Below are 21,295 nucleotides of genomic sequence, written 5' to 3' on the forward strand. Positions count from 1 at the left end.
AAGAACTTAATTCTGCATTTTGTAGAGTAAGTTCGGTACAGCCAGTACTTTCTTGGTTTATTTCAAAATTATCGTATTCAATGTCCAAATTATCAGAATCAGAATCTGTAGTAAGTAGTAAATTAGCATTATATTCGTCATCATTCCTGTACATCTGATGTGCTTATATTGTAAAGAACTTTTATGATTGCAATTTGCAATCCATGCACAAGACATAACTGATGGTTTTTATTGAGTAATTTCATCATTTTCTTCATGACGGCAGCTCCGTCCGACGTTACGCAGACAATATTTTTCAAAGAAATTTGAAATTCTTTTAATTTATTTTCTATTAATTCTGCGCATACCTCAGCAGGCGCAGGTCCATAAATTCGACTAAATCCAAGATTACCCAAGAAAATAGAGTTAGAATAATACATATTTTGCACAATTTTAAAGCATAATATTAGAATCTTGTAATAAATATTTGTATTTAATTATTTTAAACAGTTGTTAGAAGTAAAAAATTTATTTAAGGTTCAAATTTTAATGTTATTTTACAATAATATAGCATTAATGTCCTGTCATAATGTGGTGTATTCAAAATTGCTATTAATTTAAAAAAATACGTGAAATATTTACGTATTATTATTTTTAAATATTAAAAAAGAAGGTATATACTTATTCTTTAAGAAAAGCGTTGATTGTAAAGATTTTATACCTTTAAAAATCTCAAAAACTGCAGAGCACAAGTCACATATGATAACTAGCGCTTTCTGTACGATTTACAGTGCCTCTCAAACCCAAGAAAGCTTAAATTAAAGTTAAACAAATATCTCACATAAAATTAATAATTAGGTATATTGTTGCTTACACTTACCTGTTTTTTTATTTTCAATGTCCCTTTAGCCCTTTCAAATATCTATAAACACAATATTTTCTACATAAAAATTTCTAGTATGGATTTTTCATTTACCGGTAAGTTTACCGAATGATTTTTTGTCAATTTATCAGTTAACCGGTATACAATCCATAGTAGAGAGTGTAGAGGTGAGACGGTAGAGAGTGAATAAGTGGGGGTGCCATGTTGCCGGGTACCACGGTTTGTAGAGAACACGGTCGCCTCGTTCGTATTTTTAAAAAATTTTTTGAAATTTCTCTCGCACCCCAGATTAAGAACCACTGCTAATAGTGACTAATTAGTGTATTAACCATTTCATTCTAAAGTAGATAGAAATGGCAAACAAGACAAACTAAAGATTTTGTCTACGGCGGAAAATTTCTCTATCATAATAACTGTGGAGGAAAGCAAAAAGCTGCAAAAGAATTTCACATTCAATTGAGTAATCTTTCTACATATCTGAAAAAACAAGGCGAGGATTTTGTGGACAACAAAACAGCTCAATAAGCAAAACAATGACATTGCCTGTTTTATTTGAAACTGACTAAACATTGGATTTTTATCCAGCTGTGTTACAACTGCTTTATCGGCGAATACATTCATTGCGTATATCCGAAAGACCATTTTACTTTGAGCTTTTCTATGCAGAAAGTGAATTCTATCTGGAATATTTACGAAGCCGTAAACAAGTAAATGAAATTAATTTAATTGCAGACAAAAATTACAAGAAAAATAAAAATCTTAGGTGTAAACAAATGCAATAAGGTAGAAACAAAATTAATTTTACACAGTTTAATTAAACGCAATGAAAAAATTGACTTGTTCGGCATGGCAGATCTAACATTGTTTAATTCAATTGGTAATCTTGCAATGACCTGAATGACTAATTAAGGATTAAGCACTGTAAATCATTAAACATTTCTTTCAGTAAATGTGTAATGTTTTATAAATCACCAATTTTATTTATTTGTAAATCATTAAATTTCATCAGTAAAATGCAACTGATGTATATTTATCCGTTTTAATTATTTTAAAAATCAAATAGGGATGATAAACATTGTTGATAATTACTACCATGAATTTCAATAGAAGTTCACCCAGTACTGGACATTAAGGATTTTAGAAAGCAGTAGAAAAGTGCTAAGAAAATCATAAAAATAATATAATTGGGTTATAATTAGCCATGTATTTCAATAGTGAACTGACACAAAAATATAGAATTCTAACAAGAAAACATACCATGAAATTCAGGACACCATAAAAAACATTTTTCAGTACTGGGACAGATATTAGAAGTTATTTGTGTGCTAAATATTCAAATGAATAGCAAGAAATTTAAATAAAAATTCTTCTTAAAATAGCACTGAATGTTTTTAAGTTAATAATAAAATTTATTATTTCTCAAAAACAAAAAAATCTACATGACCGACATGTCCCACATGTATTCTCTTTTCTTTAACATTCATTATGAGTCTAAAACTTGACTCCTGCATAAAATTCACTAAACCCTTTTCTTTTTTCAAGTCAAAATTTGGCATTTTCCTATTTGACTTTCCCTTTCTTCTAATTCTTAGCTTCTTCCTGTTGTACTTCAATTTTGTGAACTTTCTTCTGACTTCTTCCGCAGAGTTAAGATTAGAATTTCACTCTTTTTGCTTCTCATGAATGATTGTTTCGTCAAAGATTGGGGAGATTTGTTAAAGTACTTTCTGTAAATCATTTGAAGTTGACACTATAGGCTTAAAAGAAACTTAAAAAAATGAAAGTCACAGATGTCATTTTTCTTAATAAAATATATTTTATTCTAGTCTGGTACTAGTGAATCCATACGGTCCAGTACTGAGAAACCAACATGTTACATGTTCTCATTCGGTAATAACAACAAGCTTAATTCCCACATATTTAGTGAACACCACTCATTGATTTAAAGACTTTACTATTACGTAATGTTTTTTGTAAACACTCCACCTCCTTGTAATTCATTATAATGATTTCTGAGTACTCACCATCCCATAATTTATGGACAGCCCCCAAAAAACCAGTGAGTTTGAATAAAGAACTACAAAAAACAATTGATGTACAGTACACAAATTAACAAAATATGCATTTTGGAATAACGTTACCAATAAAGTAAAACTAATATGGCGGGCAAACCTTAGCTATCCGACAGTATTAAAATAGTGAACAGTTCAGGATAGCAACTGATGTACGAAGTAGAAAAAGTAAACCAATAAAATAAGCAAGAAGAAATGTATTATGTACAAGTAATCCTCTCAGGCCCACCAGTTCCGTCCCCGAACACGGGGAGTTTGGTTGTGGGTTTGCGTCTCGCCCAGATGGGCTGGCAGCGTGGAGTTTTCTCCACATCTGTAACACCTGAATAGGGGCCAGTTACCCTTAAAAGACCTCTCAGAAAGCATTTCTCCCCCACATAACATTGTGTATCCGGAGAAGGCAACAGGGAACCACTCCGGTACTAACTTCCCCAGGACACCACTTGGCACGCAAACTAATCTGAACTAACCTGCACTTGGTGTTTTCCGACACCAGGGTGACCTGATATCGCTCATGATGAGAGAGAGAGCCCTTAGTTAATGTGGTGTATTTCTTGAAAGTAGCAATTATGCAAAACCACATTGGGCAAACTCCTCATATAGCTAATCCAGAGCATACACTAGCCCAAAAATTTTGTGAGTCACAGTGACTGACTCATCAGGTTTGTAAACGTGATTCATCTTAAGTAATCCATGAGTCACATCAGTCAGTTTCAAAAATGCATTTATTGTGTACTATACTTTGTACAACATTACAAGTTGAAATATATCACAGATATTACCACTGTTAAGAAATACAGCACTGGTGCTTACTTATAAATAACACTCAAGGTAGCCAGAATTTTACATTGCCTACATCCAAAAATGTTTTCTTTCAAATTCATTTGTACTAAATTTTAAAAATTTTTGGCTAAATTCTTATATTTATTTATTAAAATTGCAAAATTTAATAAATAAACCATCTAAATTTAAGGCATCTACAACAACTGTAAGCTAAAATAACCAAGTCTGTAATACGGTTTCATTTTAACGTTTAGCCATATTCCTGCTTGGACAGGCAATGCCGGACATATCTGCTGGTTATTAATAAAGCAAATAATTTCAAACTCTAATAAAAAAATATAAACTTTAAAAATATCTTTGTAAATTTGAAATACCCTAAACTAATTTTATTATCCCTTAAAACCCCTTGGAGCATTTTCATTAGTTCAAGTTCAAATCCAGATAAAGAATTTGCCATTCCATGGAAAACCGTATTCGTGAAAGTACGGAATGAAGAATGTGTTAGAAGTTCCAACTGGAACTCTTGACGCTCGGTGTGGAACTATTCCTTGCAGAGAAAATGCATTATGGTCAGTATTATTATTATATTTTTTTGTATTTTGTAAAGAATTTATCAGGCTTCTAATGTGTATTTAGACTTTCGATTATACAGAAAGATTCACTTACTACTTAAAAGACATCAAACATAATAATACATTCCCGAAAAATTCATTTGGCACGTGATAGCAGGTGTGGTGATTTAGGAACATGCACCCGAAACCCTTCTCGGATGTATGTTCCTAACTTCCCACCCCTACCTTAGGCAAAAGACCTTTGCATACGTCTAAAATCATACTGTTTAGAGACAGAACTTGTATATTTTTAACATAATTTGCCCTAAATGAAGTAATTTTAGATTTCTGAAACCAAGGAACATATTAAATAGTTCGTAAAAGCGTAAATTAGTATAATAAATTAAACAGAGAGTGAAAGTGACCGATTATTACGCAATTAACATCTCGGAACAGATTTTTAAAATAAAGTTGAAACATTTTTTTTTTTAATTTTTCAAGTGTTTTTCACTTTATTAAAGGTCGTCATTAAAAATTAAATTTTGTTCATGAACAATAATGTATTTGTAAATGAATGCAACCTTGATGATCACCTTGAAAACAATTAACAGCATTCGAGAAATAGAGTGCAGGCTAAGCTTGCGAAGTAAACTTTAATGACCTTACTACAAAAGTTTTAGGGAAATATAATTAAATCTATTACATTTATGAATCCAGGACACTAAAGTTAATTAAAAAGTACAATTTTGTATTCTTTTAATGAGCTTCAGTGTCCTGGATTTTTAAAATACATTTATTTTTACTGAATGCGAGAATTTGTGTTAGTCAGAAAATTAACGGCATCAATTACAAAGACACGTAGATCATCTCACCTGCTTTAAATCCTTTTAAGAATGAATTAATTGAAAACTCCTAAATCCCATAGCAGAATGGATAATAATTTATTTAAATTTATACACATGTGAGACATAAGACGCATAATGTCGCATCCAAAAAGTTATTATTCCTAGTTATTTAAAAATTATATTTATTGTCACATTATTATCCAATCACCAACAGAAAATTATTTTGTCTTTTACACAATTTACTGAGGTGGTAGCATCAAATAAATGGTAAAACTTTTAGTGTATTTGGGTGTGAAAAAAAAACAAGTTAAGACACTATTTGGATGGTCTATGTTTATATTTTTTATGATAGTTAAATCTTTATTATACTCAGATTTCTAGAGAACATAGAAAATAAATGAATGATTAAAAATCAGTGGTATTGAAGATAATTTTGACCTGTGCAAATATATATATATATGTGTAAATGTAATAAATTTAAAAGCTAAAATAATTAATAAAATTTAAGGTTTAATTAGTACTAATTTTGTCACCAAAGTTATTAAACATATCTGTAAATACAGCAATACCTTCAAACTGGAAATGGTATCCAGTTAATTAGAAAAATTATCATATTTTAATTAATTTACTAATTTGATAAACTAACACACTATGTTATATGATAAAAAATAATTAAATTACTTATCATAACATATGTGGGTTGTTCAAAAAGTTCCCGAATATTTTGAATAGCGCGCCTCCAGCTGGTTATTTTTTAATCTGCTTGGAGGCATTGTCTGCAGAAACCTTCAGAGTAACAAGTTTCAACCCATTTGTTGTTATCTCGTTTTGGTGATTAGTTACGGCCGTTTATGTGAAGGGGTGTTCGTGGGGTTCGGCAAAAAATTGGATCCACTGAAACGAGCTCTTTGAGCAGCGTTGTTCTGTGAAATTCTGTATGAAACTCGAGAAATCCTTCACGGAAACTTTTGAGTTGATTTCCAAGGCTTATGGTGAGGGTGGGTGAAACATCACCCCTCCTCAAAAAAGCTTGACAAGTTTGCTCAAATGTTAAGGTGATGTTGACTGATTTTTCCAACGCAAAGGGGATTGTGCATCATGAATACCTACCTACAGGCCAGACAGTCAACATGGAGTGCTACCTGGGGTTATGAAATGCCTAAGAAACAATCAGACAAAAACGGCCCAAACTTTGGAGGAGTGGCAAGTGGTTTTATCACCACAATAATGCGTCGGCTCATTTATCCCTCAGAACTCGTGAGTTTTTGGCCAAAAACAAGACTGCTGTGCTTCCCCACCCACCCTACTCGCCTGGCCCCATGCAACTTTTTCCTGTTCCCCAAACTAAAAAACACGCTGAAAGGAAAAAGATTTGCCACCATTCCAGAGATAGGAAAAAAGAAATGACGGAGGAGCTTATAAGCATTCCGGAAAAAGTGTTCCAGGACTGTTTCAAAAAGTGGAAACACCATTGGGATAAGTGTATACATTGGGGAGGAGACTACTTTGAAATAAATTGTAAGTGAAGTATATTTTTTTGTAATAAATAAAGTTCGGGAACTTTTTGAACAACCCTGGTAATCTGTTTCCTTTTGTTCGAATTGTGAAGAATTTAAATAAACAATCAAAACTTGTTTCTTTTCTAATATGAAGCAATTTTATTTTCCTTATTTTTGAGACATTTAATTATTAGTAATATGCCCAACAATTGCCAGATTAAATTGGGCTAATTTGCCACTATTAATTTTTTTAATTAAGTTCTAAATAATTTGGTACTAGAGGTAGGTATTAGACACCATCTTTTATTAAATTTAATAATTATAATTAAATTAATATTTGGTAACTATTTTAGAATATTCTGGAAGTAAAGAATTGGCCCGGAGCAGGACTCAAACCCTCAATGTCCGCTTACCGTGCAGCTGCGTTGCCGGTTACGCTACCCGAACCTCTGTCCAATCTTCCCTTCCAGACATATTTAATTTAGATACAGTGGAACCTCGCTTAACGAGCAAAACAAATTGTAAAAATTTGACTCGCTTAACAAGTGATGTTTTGCATAACGAGTGACAAGGAGAGGGGAAATTCTGGATTGTGTGCATGCTCCATCAGTCTGCGTTTAGCACTCGTTCCGCTAGCATCTTACTGTCGCTCGTGATCACACATTTTTCTAAACTTGTGTTCACACACATTACGTATAAACATTGACAATCATAGCCCGTTATATAATAAACATGCCATCTTGTACTAAATTTAATGACCAATTTCAAATAAAAACTTTTAAAATGTGTAAATTAAAAATTAATTATTTATAATTATTAAATTTAATATGAGATGGCAGCATAACTGCCTACCTCTAGTCAAATTAATAAATTTCTAATATTTAATTATAGCTTGTACATAGCCCTAGAATTTGGCATATCGTCTGGCGTGTTCATCAGACATATTATCTGTGATTTTTTTGTTTTATTCCATACTAGAAGAAAAGATGAAGATGATTCACACTTCTTAACAATGTATATTTGTGTAATTTTCATTGAATAAACATTATATATAAAATATTTGAGTATTTTTTCGGCATGGAACACATTATCGTATTTTACATTGATTTCTATGGGAAAAACCGTTTCACTTAACGAGTGTTTCGCATTATGAGTAAGATTCTGGAACAAATTATGCTCGTTAAGCAAGGTTCCACTGTATAACCATCCTTGGTTAGGTGCCAACTAGCAATACCTTCAGCACCCACATCCTATAATCACTTACTGTGGCACTTAGTCAGCAATTGCTTAAGTGATGGCCGACCAAGTGCCGTAGTAGGTGATCATAGGATGTGGGCACAGAAGGTGTCTCCATTTGGTGCCATAAGTAACCAAGGATAGTTATATCTTAACCTGTCCCGTGGTATTCCCAAAATATCTCGAATCGAAACAATGACCTTGACTGGTGGACCCGAGATATCTTGTTTCTGCATAGCAACATTTTTGACACTAGATGTTGCTAGTCGTCATAATTTTTATATTAAAACTAACTTCCGAAATATACTTTTTACCATCAAAATGCAGACTAATAGCATCAATGCCCTTATATACAAGTTACTGCACCAAATTCCATTTTTTTAATCTTTATCCAATATTGTGTTATTAAACAAAACAGATGCCAACACCCCTCACAAAATTTCCCCCACATTTTGGGTTCAGGGGTCTGAAAACATTGAAATCTTGTCAGAAGTTCAAATTTGACATGATTATAATACTTTCCTGTGTTATATAAATAACAGACATAAAAGTGACAATAAAATTTTCCTACCATAATAAAAGATTTTATAATTTTTCTTTTCAGCTCTCTAGGAATGGAAATTTCTTTACGACGCGCAACTCTATTGTTCGGCATTTTTATACATTTTAAGTAATGCACTATGCCTGAAAGTCTATGACTGTATTTTAAATACAATAATTTATTTATTAATGAGTTACTTTACCTGCAATATCATTTTCTTCTGTATTCGATTTTTCATTTTTGACATTTTCGTCAATCTCCGCCATTCTGTAAAAAACAGAAATATTTATTAACTTTGACATAGTCAAGACACACATCCTCACCTATCTCAAAAACATCTACTAATTTCATTATTTGTACTTTAATGGGTTATAGATTTTAAATGTACAATATGGTGGCGGCTTCTAAAAGTAGCTACAAACATTATAAATCCTTTGCTGGCTATTAAAGGTTTGTTCTTATATTTAACAATGAACCTAGTACAGATTCAAAAATGAAACTGCAAACAGAACAATAAATCAAAAATTAACAGGATTAATTTCGGTTAGTTTTATTCCTCTTCCTGTTTTTAGAGAACTTTATCCAGATACTATCTTAAGTTTAAAAATTCCTCTATTTTAATCTGTAAATTAATGATATAATTGCCAATAGATTTCTTCTGCTTGCAATGAATGTATACACGATGTTCTGTAGAAAAGCTTTCAGACTTACTTTTGATTCTAGTAGACATAGATGTTTGAAGATGTGGGAGTATCAAATCCCAAAACTCTGACTTTTCAAGGTTAAAGGCCAATTGTAACTTTAAAGATCAATGACTGTAATACCAAAATAGCACAAGATTCTATTACTAAAGATCTATTAGTACTCTTTCCAGTACTAGTTTCAAATTGCTATATTTGCCAGGATCCAATAAATGTGAGTTACTAGCAGGTAGGCCCGGCGTTGCTCGGGCAAAAGTAACGATAGCGAAGATTAAGATTATTACGTTACAGTCAACCTTACTTGTTTCCACAGAATGCAAGAATTGGGTTCCCCTGTTTCCGGACTAATTAGAGAATTTTTAGATGAGTCTAAAAATATGTTCAATTTCCCGCAAAAACAAAAAAAACCGCATCTGCGTCTTGCACGTCACTTTCTCTTAACACTTCCATTGTTACTTAACACTTCCATTGTTGATGGAAGTCTTAAGACTTAATCCTGTCCCTCTCCCCCGTGGGGAGGTATTTCGAAAAATCCCTCTTCAGTGTGTGTCCTCGTGATGTACCCTAACTGTGTACCAAATTTCAACTTTCAACTCCTAACCATTTGGGTTCTGCACTGATTATTATTATTATTATTAACTCGTCTCGATTATATATATATAGATGCGAGATGGCCTTTCGGGGATGTAATTAAAGCACCCCTAATTAACATTCTAGAGATATTTAACAGTCTAAATATAATCAAATTTGTGATATTTTTTAAGATATGCAGAAGATATAAAAAACAAGTACTAAAACCCATCGCTATAATGATTTTATCTGTTGCAAGCAATAAACATTTTATTTGTACAAGACACTCATGCTATAGAGACGTTAGTAATACTGATCAATGTGGTTCCCATTCTAAAGGTGTAAAGCCCGAAGGTGACGAATGGCATTCAATAACCAACTGTAACCGATTTGAAGTGATGTTTCTCACATGTAGTGTGATCCTGTCTTTCAAAGCTGCCAAATTTGCGGTGTGTTCTTCATAAACCACACTTTTTTAGTGTTCCTGAAAAATAAACTGCCTTCTTTTGCTTGCAGCCAAAAGCCATAAGCATCATAGTAATGAGTTTTATTGCTTTAACTGTGATCCTTTTTAACCTGAGAAAATTTTAAAAACAGGCATACAAATAAAATCACTTAATGACAATAAATCATAAAACAATTCTTTGATATACATATTACTTTACCATTTATTACCTTTTATTAAAAATAAAAACAGATTCGCATATTAATGAAATGGATGTGTTTGTTTACTTTTAAATGAAGAAATAAATCTTAGCCGAATATCTGATATCATGGAATGCAGGGCATCTTCAATGTTTTCTAGAGTTGACTGACATTTTGATTTTATAATCGTCAATGCCGAAAATGCCGTTTGATGAATATGTTGTACAAAATTTTACTGCTGTTAATTTTTTGTGACTCCCACATTCAGTTAAGCAACCCTATTTGTGGTAATGACTCACAGTTTAAGAAGCTTGATCTAGATATTTAAGAAAAAGTCCACAGATTTCAGTGTTTTCAAGACAGAAACATAATAGGTTATCTCGTACTTAGGTTAACATTAGGTTTTAATATTCAGAGAATTCTATTTCATTGATCTCAAAGTAATCCATTCATATAACAATAAAATGTGCTTCACCATCAAAATAGAACTTTTTTGAGCATCGAGTTTAAAAGATTTTGAATACAAACTTAAAAAACCTAGAAGGTAGTCGACAAATTTAAACTTCTAAAATGTTATTTAGTTTTTAATTTTAAATACATATATAAACAGAGGAAAAGAAAAAATGCATAAGGTGGTGCAAAAATCAATTAACCGCAATGATTATTTAGAAATGATTAGCATTGGTTTGAAACAGCTGCATGCTATTATTTGTGACTCATTTAGTTTTGATGAATGACTAAATCACAAACAGCAGCATGCTGTGGTTCCAAACCCTGTTTTAACTGTCCTTAAAATAATCTTAATACATTATTGCAAAACACCTTTCTTACTTTTTCTGGAAAATTTTTAATTAAATTAAACAAACTAATGTTTTCAGCTATCTTAAATAGCCATACATTTATAAAATAGAAGTGTACAGGGCACTGCTTCGAAGAGCTTTTACCCATTGCTCTAACGTCAAGGACACAACTATAAGAAATATAACACATTAAACACATCGCCATAGCTCACGGTTACAGCAGTAAGTTAATAGAAAGACTAGCTAACAAGATACAGGGTAACATAGAAAAGGAAGTGGTAAATACAAGACATCTAAAACAACAAAGAAAATGCATAGTTATTGACTTTGACCTTAGATTGAGCCAAACTTATAAAATCATAGCCGAGAAGGTCAAAACAGATTTAGCATACAAACATAACCCATCGATATATAAACTTCTTACCAATGCCAAAGATAAACACAACAAAGCCGGAACATCTGGGGTACACTCAACTAGACAACAATAGGTTTAATATCAACAGGAAGATAACATGCATAGGGTCAACAAATAGATCATTAACAAAATTGTTTACTTGTAATTCAATTTGATGTTAGATATTTATTTTTACTTTTCACTAGGTTAAATCTAACATATAATTATAATGGTTAAATTTACCTATGGTAGTCAAAGTGGCGGCTCGTCTCTGATTCCGGCAAACAGAAGAAAGGAAACAGTGGGGGCGCATGTTCTAACCTAACCTAACCCATTCTAATAAATTACCATAATTATTACTAACCAAATTATTAGAATAGGTTAGGTCAGAACGTGCACCCCCACTGTTTCCTTTCTTCTATTTGCTGGAATCAAAGATGAGCCGCCATTTTGACTACCATAGGTAAATTTAACCATTATGATTTTGTTTCATGTTTATTTCCGTATTTATTTATTTTGTTTTATTTCAATTTTTTGTAAAACCCTGATGTTATAAGAATGCGAGCGAAGCTTAAAGTTTCAAATCTTATGTTCTAACTGATGTTCCAAATTATGCTTAATTAAAAATTTGCTAGAAAAAGAGGGGAGGGTGTTTTACAATAATATATAGTTTTAGCTTACTGTGCATAGAATCTTAACACAACTTGGTTAACTAATTTAGGTCATCCCATACATAATAAAAAATTAAAATAACTTTACGTAAGTTTTATGGTGATAAATTAATAACAGAAACTATAAAAGCAAGAACTCATTTTATACTGATTATTCGCAATTGAAAGAAGTGAAGACTTGATCACACAATATAAAATATTTTAGGAAACTTTACTGGCCCAAGAAATAAAAAATACATTAACTATTTAGTTGCTAAAATTTAAAATATTTTAATTAATATATAATTAGTACAACGACAAAATCTACTAGATTTTTATGTTATATTTTAGCTGGTTATAATTTAATCAGAAATAAATTTGACTCTACTAATAGATGAAGTCGCCATTCCATGATTATTTCAATAATTATTGCACAATGATGACTCCACCTACCTTTATGGTGCCAAAATTTGTTTAATAATTAATTCCTACATATCTAAATAGAGATTACATATAATTAATGTAAATCTTTAATGACTATCTCTGTCAAATTTTATTGTATCCTAAGTTATGTTGTTATTACAAGGAATGTGGTAGCTGACATAAGTGTTACGACTCACATTGGTGATCTAAATATTGTTATACATACCTCTTTACTTACTTTATAACTGAATGTATCTATAATAAATCATCTACAGATCTACAAATCCAGCTAAGAACCTACTTGGATTTGTACATATGTGGTTTTGAACATAAATAATAAATGATAAAAGTTTTGAATAAAAGAATATTTTCTCAAAGCTTTCTTTTTGTAAGCGTAAACAGTTTACCTTTAATTACCCTTTAAAATGAATATACAGCGGAATCTCTCAAAAATGAATACTTGCAAAACTGAAAGAGCTTTTATAGGGAGGTGTCCATGCAAAAGATCCTGTAAAAATTACAATTAAATGAAGCATTCTTTAAATGTAACTTGTACTATTTTTATTTATGAACATATAACATACATACCATACAAAAGATAGTAATACAACTGATCTAGGATTACACCTCTACACCTGAAATTTTCCAAAATTTCCCCTGAAAACTGAAATAAGTTCCTTCAAATAGTTTTGCACCAGGTGCAATGTCTATCTAAAAAAATATTAGTCTCTTGACAATGCAGAAAATCACAAATTTTCAGTTTAGGGGAAGGCAGCTTGAACACAGTTGAGCAAAATCATCATGTGAAAGCAATCTACCCTGGAGCTTGCTGTGAGAGCAGTCATGACTCGTATGACTCATGACTGCTCTCACAGCAATGCATAAAATCAAAACCAGCATTGTGAAAACAAAACGTTTTACAAACGTTTTCGTCTATATAGAAATAAACATCATCAGGTAAACGATATGGTACAAAATGGCTAATGAAAATCGAATGCTTTTTTTAGATGTTCGACTGATTATGTAATTAGAACACATTGGAATTTCAGCAATATGAACAGACTTTACATTTTTCTCCTAAATTTAGGGGTAAAAAAATCCCTAAGTTGCGTTATTGCATAAGAGGGACATACTAGTTTTTTTTTTAAACTTCAGTTATGTTTGTTTTTTACATAATTTCATAAATCATATAGTCCCACGATTATTTACATATTTAAACTGACCCAAAATTGTTTGTTTGGTCATTGTTTTTTACAATTAATTGTAGCAATCTGCTTCTCACTATGCATAATTTAATCTTGTGCTGGCTTTGTACAATCTGCATTAAAAAGTTTGAAAAGTAACTACCAATAACAGAAGGAAGCTTCACTTCCCATTATGCTATTATATTACAATCAACTCCATACAATTTCCCATTTGACATTTTGTTGCTTTCAGAATTTTTCAAGCAATCCATTTGGGACTCTGAAGCCACAATATCTAATTCAAATGCAAATTGTAAAGCTTTGGATTATATGATCATCCCTGCTATAGGAACATTCTGACTTTTGATTCTGTAAAACCATTTTTGTCAATGAGTACACTATTCATAACTTGCAACTGTAGGATTTACTACTTGTTATTACAGTGCCAATGACTAAGCAGTTTTCTCACCCTTCCTCTCCTATGCATAATTCTGAGAGCTCTCATTCTTCATGAATCATTTTCCCACGAGGACAATCTTTTTGTTTTCTAATGTCTTTCGATCCAGAGTGAAACAGACGGCTGCATATCTCCATTTACAGTTCTATATATGTATATAAAACATACAAAAACAAGGTCCGACTACATCATGCAACTGTTAGATTGTAGCAGACATATACACCTTACAAACGTTTACACAAACAACTGTAATTTCATGCATGTAACACACATTGGCCATATACTCCCCCGAAAATTGCAAAAATGAAAATAAAACCTTCAAATAACCCACCCCACCATATACCATGTTCCTCCAGGGGTGTCCATTAAAAGCAAGATAATTATTGGTGTTCAGAGTTGCAATCTCAAGCATTAAAATATTGCATTTTCCGTTTCATTTGTTAACAAATCATTGTAGATATATCAGTATGTAAAAAAAATCGAATCTATTATTGTGATATCACAAGAGTGCCAGGCTGCAATTTTTAATCATATTTTAATTTAAAACATCAAGTGACTTTTATAGTCCAGACTGGAAATTTGTATATAGTTAATTGGGGCTTCCAGAACAAGCTTTTCATATCTTGTCTCAATTTTAATCTATCTAAATCCATTCTAGAGATTGAAGGACAGACAATGGATGACGACTGGGAACGCACAGGTCTTCAATTTGAAAATTGTAGACCAAAAATCTAGCCCAAGTATTCAATAATAATTATATTAATTTCTAGATTATTCCAACAATAATTTGAATCAAATTTAATAAACTTTTTAGCTTTTTCTTAATAATTATTAAGTTTAATTCAAAATAATAATTAACAGCATCAAAGCTAAAGATGTCATTACGCTTTTTTCTTTTAGCTCTGTACTTAGCTCCGATGGAAAAATCTGTCAACTCCTGTACTCACCGGTGACCCTGTAATTTGATTTCATGCGTTTATGAACGTTTCCAATTATGTATTCGTGTTCCAGACTGTACAATCCTGGCGACCAACCTTCCATTTTAGGCTACAAGCCGCCAAAATGCTAAAAAGTCCTTTAAAAACACACAAATAATATCCAATTAAAAATATAAAGATTTTCCTAAAAAGGAACTGGTGACATACGGACGGCTTCTGTTTTCTATCCATTTGTGTCAGATTACGCGTGTTTGAAAGATGTAACTTGAGAGTTGTCTGCATAAAATTACAGTACACGAAATATAACGTTTATATTCAACTATAAGAGAATTAATTCATTACAAAAAAGTATTTAATTACAGACAATACTTGATTTTTGGACATTCGGCTTTTGCGCAATGTGCCTTTGATACATAATAGTTGTTATCTGTAAATCATTTTTAATTTTCTGAATTCACACTTTTGTGCATTTTTAGCCAACAGACAAAAACTTCAACCTATTGTACAGTGGTACATTCTGAAAGCTTTAAAAAAATCAAAATCATTTACGAAAATAAATTTTTATTGCTTGTTTTCTGCTTAATCTATGATTTTTACTTTCTAAATAACATTCTATGCATTATAATATAGTCACTGAATAAACAAACTTTCTTACCTTAAGACATTTTATAAGTTTTATTTCTCTAGAACAGAACTATTTTATAAGAATGAAATGTATCATAAAGAAGTCTGGGAATTTAGTGGACTAAAAAACATAAATATGGTTTAAATAAAACTTAAACATAACATAGAAGCAGTTTTTCCTATAACATTTGCTTCTTGAGTTACTTGAGTTTCTTGAGTTACTATCACGATTTAAATGGAATGTAGATTTTTATTATACAATACAATACAGTAAAACCCATATAAAATGGAACCTGAATAAAACATACATGAAACAGATTTTTCAGTGTTTTTTTTATTCTGTGCTCTACAGGGCATTAAGAGGGCCTCTTTTCGAGCCCATTATAGATTTGGCCAAGCCCCGAGTAGTAAGGGACAGAAGCCAACATACATAGAAGGGAAAACTCTCGGGAAAATTCCTAGGATTTTTTTCGACCTGTCCAAAATCAACCCCCTACGCTGTCACCTTAGTTGCTTGGCCATCCAACTATCATATTTTTGTAATACAAACAACACCTTAATGCTGAGAATCTTTAAATTTAATGATAAACAAACGTTTTCAGCTCATTCCGTGAGCCATCTTCAGGTTACAACATTCGAAAACTATATCGAACCAGCAGTTCAAATTGAAATAAACCGAACTCACGCGCGTTGCTAAGCTACGCAAAACAAAATATTTTTGCTATCATATTTTTTTGGTTTGAGGAATGTAACTAAACCTGGATAAAACAGAAAATTAAAATCCATTTGTTAACAAGTGACTAAACTCGCTTCTAGGCATAGTAACTAACCAGTAGCAAGTATTTGGAAACATCTAAGAACTATTTCAATGCCTATCATTTCCTTAGAGCAACGAGAACTTATTGCAATCAAATAATTCTCAGTTTTTGCATTCAAATATGCCGATAATCGCTTTGAATTAATATGGACGAATCTTAATAATAAAATTTCTTTACGTATGTAAAAGCGATTTTACTCTAAAAATAAATTTAACCGTGCGACATTTATCTGATGTAGTTTAAAAGATAAAAGACTAACACCTGTTCAAAATGGAAAAAATATTATGTGAGTCTTGTTTTTATTCTATTACGATTTGTGATATTCATATCAAATTCTAGCAGTAACTAAAAAAAACATCCAAATAATATAGTATAAAAGCACTTTATATTTAAATTTTATTTAAGCCATATTTAAGTTCTTTTTTATGTTTAATTAAATGTCATTTTTGTAGCAAATTACTTTCTGTTTGACTTATGTAATGCCCAAAACCTGAATGCGACATTTTACTATACATATTTAAATTGTTTTATTTTCATTAATACAAAAATTAAAAAATAAATAATGAGAAAAAACTCCAAATACTGAACAAAATAAGTAAAAACTAATTGCATAATACAGCGTATATACTGTAAACTGATATATACAGATAATGAAAACTACTTAAACTTATTCTCAAATTGCTTAATTGTATTGAATGATCTTACATTCGCAATTTCAAAATTTAATATTAAAAATACAAACTAATAACTTCAACGTTCATTCTAAAGTTTTCCAGATGTTTGACGACTAACATCTGCTATTGCCATTTAAAAAACTGAGTTGCAATTTAAATTGTACAACAAGCAATTATTTATTTTTAACATCATCACAATGCCAGGCTGCAATTTTTAATTTAAAATATATGCTCTACGCCTCAAAATAGTAGTGGCTTGTCTCTGTACACCAAACCTTTCCTTTAACAAAGGAGTTGTGCCGATCGTCTATTAACTGCTTTCGGGGGAAAAGTTTTGAATTGAAATAATGTGACTTCCGGTTTACATCAGAAGTTCGTATATAGTTAACCGCATCCTCCTACCCACCAAGATTTCCGCATCCGGTCTCGGATTTCATCTATCTAACTCCGTTCTCGAGATTAAGAAAAGACAGATAGACGACAGTGGAAATTTATATCTCTACAATTTTTTCAAATTACAGCCAAAAATGTCAACTGAAATTATAATTTTGTAGCTGGCTAAAAACCTAACACATAATAATAACACTTTAGAAAGTAAAGCAAAAGTTTAAACTTAATTAATCAATTGCATTTATTTACTTTTAAACAGTTAACTTAAAACGGTGTGCAAGTGTTAAGAATTTGATTTTTTTTTAAAATAATTATATAGAAAATTTGTTTTGGAGATAATCTATTATTTAAATATACTAATTCCTCTATGACACACAAAATCATGAAGTAAACAACACATTTTTGTCAGACCGAAACAAGCAATTACATATCAAACTGACACGATATTTGCTAATAATTGAATAGTACAGCTGGATTCTTTAAGATACTAAGTAATTTAGACTAAAAATTGGTGGTTAAGTAGCCATCTCATGTTAGTAATAAAATGGATGAACATACTTGATGCCATATTAGTACAATTAATAAATACACACTGTCTTTTGGCATTAATTTAATTATCTGTAATGACAGGGATAAATTTTCTAATATAGAAAAATCAGATGTCTATATATCGATAATTCTCCTGCAAGATTAAGCCCTGGTTATAGAATTTTTTTACATTGGGTCCACAACCAAAAAGTTACTAAATCCTTTTGAAGAACACCAAGGTGACATCTTAACTAATAGGCTTTCCACTGACCTCCCAGGAATGTATTGGAACATGCTATTATGCCATTACGGTTGGAAGCACCCTGTTCAAACGATGTACAGATCATGAAGTTATTTTTCTATGAGAGTCTTTTCATACAACAATATTGAGTTTGCGCAATAAGTCTACAACCAATCGTCAAGATACCGGCTTAATACATACATCACTACCATCGCCAATACCAATAACCAACAAAACAAACTTTTACTGTAACTAACATTTTCTTCCATTTATAATGGACATTGTTTTTTGTTTTTGCTGGTTACTTGTGTTGGTAATGTGATTTATTTAAGCCTATGCTTGAACTCACTAAATTATGGCTGTTACTTTTCAAAACTTTAAATTATAGTTTATATATTTAACTCCTTTATGTTTTCTAAAATATTTCTCAAATGTTTCCTTTTTATATTTATATTTTATACATCCTTTCCTATTCACCTCACATTGCTTTCACTTGCATTCAAAAAATAATTTCATTAAGTTTATTGTGTGGATTTCAATTAAGAACTGGTATTTAAAATTCATTAGCACATATCTGTTTAAAATTTTGTTCTTATTCCACATATGTTCTATTTTGCCTGAAGATCACATTTGCAAAATGCCAAAAGTAATTGCATACATTTGGATTAAACTAAATTAAAGTCAAAAAACTGTGTATTTATTAATTACAGAAAATACAAGGTAAAGTTCAGCACACAAACCCAATCTTTTTCCAGAATATTCTTAATTTAATTCCCCGAAACGATCGTCGAGCAATACGTCATAAACCGAAGTCCACAAGAAATCGTAGATTCGGTACCGCAGTCGAGAATCTACCAGAGTTAGACTACGTGAGGCAGCCATTGTAAAGTATAACAGAAAATTAATATTAAATGAAAAAGCAGAGTTGTAAATGATAATTAAACATTCTCTTAGTTTAATATGATTATTAAACTAAGAAAATATTTATAAATTATACACTGTAAACCTTATTCCTTCGATTACATAATCTGAAAATTAGCCGAACACACAGCACAGGAGCATAATACTACAATACCACAACCGATTAGTGCCTTATATACTGTACCTCATATGCATATTTATGTATTAGATATAAGAGTTTAATATGAAAATGTCATATTTTCAGAAATTGCTACATCCTTTACGCCGTTATCATAAAATTTATAAGATAATTTACAGTTCGCAACACATAATTCTGTACAGAAATGGAATTTTAGGGCAGAATGTATGATGCGTAGATAAACATAACAAGTACACACATCAACGTTAAAAGAATAAGATCCACGTGTTCGCTAGGTGTTGAAATTGACATATTTTGAGTAAAAGAGAATGGTTTTCAATAGAATACGTGCGAAATCGGAATAATTTTGCTCGATTTTATAAAATCGACGACTTATTAGCACAGGCCATTGTAGTTAAGCGGGCGATTATTCAAGCATGCAACGAACCGTCGATAATAAATGACTTTTAACGCGCGAAATTCACAAAATATCTTTAATGTGTATCTTACCTGAGTTAAATTCGGTCGATTTTAACTTTTTAATGGTGTTTTTCCGGCTCTCGAAAGTATAAATTTAAAAGTCTTCAACGAAACTACAAACCATGCAATACTACGAATATCGAAAGCGAAGTTTACAACTTTCTACTACCGTCACCTGGTGTTTAAAACATGACTAATTCATTTTAAAACTTTCATATCGATTGCTTTTATTTTATTTATTTTTTAAAATTTATTTTCACCAACTTTTAATAACTTTTACTTTATTTTATTAAATATTTTAAATCGGTTCGTTTTAAATATTTGATTTTTGTTAATAATTTAAATTAATTTTTCCCTTTCCGTATGGATCGTCGTACTGTACCCCGTGTATACTTACTCCACGAATAACCCTTTTTTCTTATTTTAAAAATTTAATTATTAATAAGAATAATTTTATTAATAAAAAAAACATTGAGGAACATCGGACATGATTACCGAGGAAATGTTCATGATATTCTATATACTTTTACACGACGGTCAGATGGTCGATGAGGTTTTTTTTTAACTCTTTCCGCCCTGTGGGCACTAAGAGGGCCTCTTTTAGAAGGCCCATTATGGGTTCGGCCAGGCCCACAATGGGGCGACCGGGTGGTGAGGGACGGGGCCCGACATATCCGAACGGACCACCCCCCGAAAAATTCCTGGGGATTATTCGACCCGATCGGATTCGATCCCGGGTCCCCCAGAGCGGTAGGCTGCCGCCTTGACCGCTCGGCCATCCGGCCACAGGTCGATGAGGTTAAGGTCTGGGTCTGGGAGACCCAAAATCGAATTCGAAAATAAAAATCCTCGGGACTTTTTCAGAGTTGTTTGTCCCATATATATAGGGGACCACTCCTCATCACGCGGCCGCTTGATTTGGGCCTGGTCGAATCCATAATGGGCTTGCTAAAACAGGCCTTCTTAGCGCTCACAGGGCAGAAAGAGTTAAAAACAAATACCTGTCATGAGTACGATTAAAAAACCCTCACAGGACAGAGAATTAAAAGGAACCCCTTATAAAAATTATACGTGAAGAAGAGAAAAGATATGACACGTATTGCCGAGAATAAAGGTCTTTGTTTTGGCAAAGTATAGTGTGAAAATCTGAATATGATATTTATTTTTATAAATTTAAAAAAATTAACGTAATATTTCGACGTTAAAATTGTACATTTTCCCACTTTTTGAGGGAAATTAGGAGAGGATAAGGAAATACAGTTTCCTTTCCTAACCATTTACTTCCTTAGAAAGTTCATATCGTATCCGACGACTAAACGCCGAGCTAAACTGACTCATTGTCAGATGACT

General features: G+C 31.7%; 1 protein-coding gene across 2 annotated transcripts in view; it reads right to left on the reverse strand.

The window, feature by feature from the left end:
- LOC136973384 (uncharacterized) overlaps positions 1–20,019 on the reverse strand; it is a 47,726-nt gene extending 27,707 nt beyond the window's left edge. The window contains exons 1-2 of one of the 2 annotated variants that reach the window (XM_067268107.1): positions 19,976–20,019; positions 8,592–8,656 (exon numbers count right to left, since the gene is read on the reverse strand). In XM_067268107.1, coding sequence (XP_067124208.1) covers positions 8,592–8,655 — 64 coding nt within the window. In that variant the 5' untranslated portion in view covers position 8,656; positions 19,976–20,019. Of the gene's footprint in view, positions 1–8,591; positions 8,657–9,100; positions 9,165–19,975 lie in introns of those variants that run through there. The other variant, XM_067268108.1, reaches the window with a different exon arrangement.
- Between the last annotated feature and the right edge of the window lie 1,276 nt (positions 20,020–21,295).

The sequence above is a fragment of the Centruroides vittatus genome, unplaced genomic scaffold, assembly GCF_030686945.1.
Source record: "Centruroides vittatus isolate TY-2023 unplaced genomic scaffold, ASM3068694v2 contig_3166, whole genome shotgun sequence".
In the NCBI taxonomy this organism is placed as follows: Eukaryota; Metazoa; Arthropoda; class Arachnida; order Scorpiones; family Buthidae; genus Centruroides; species Centruroides vittatus.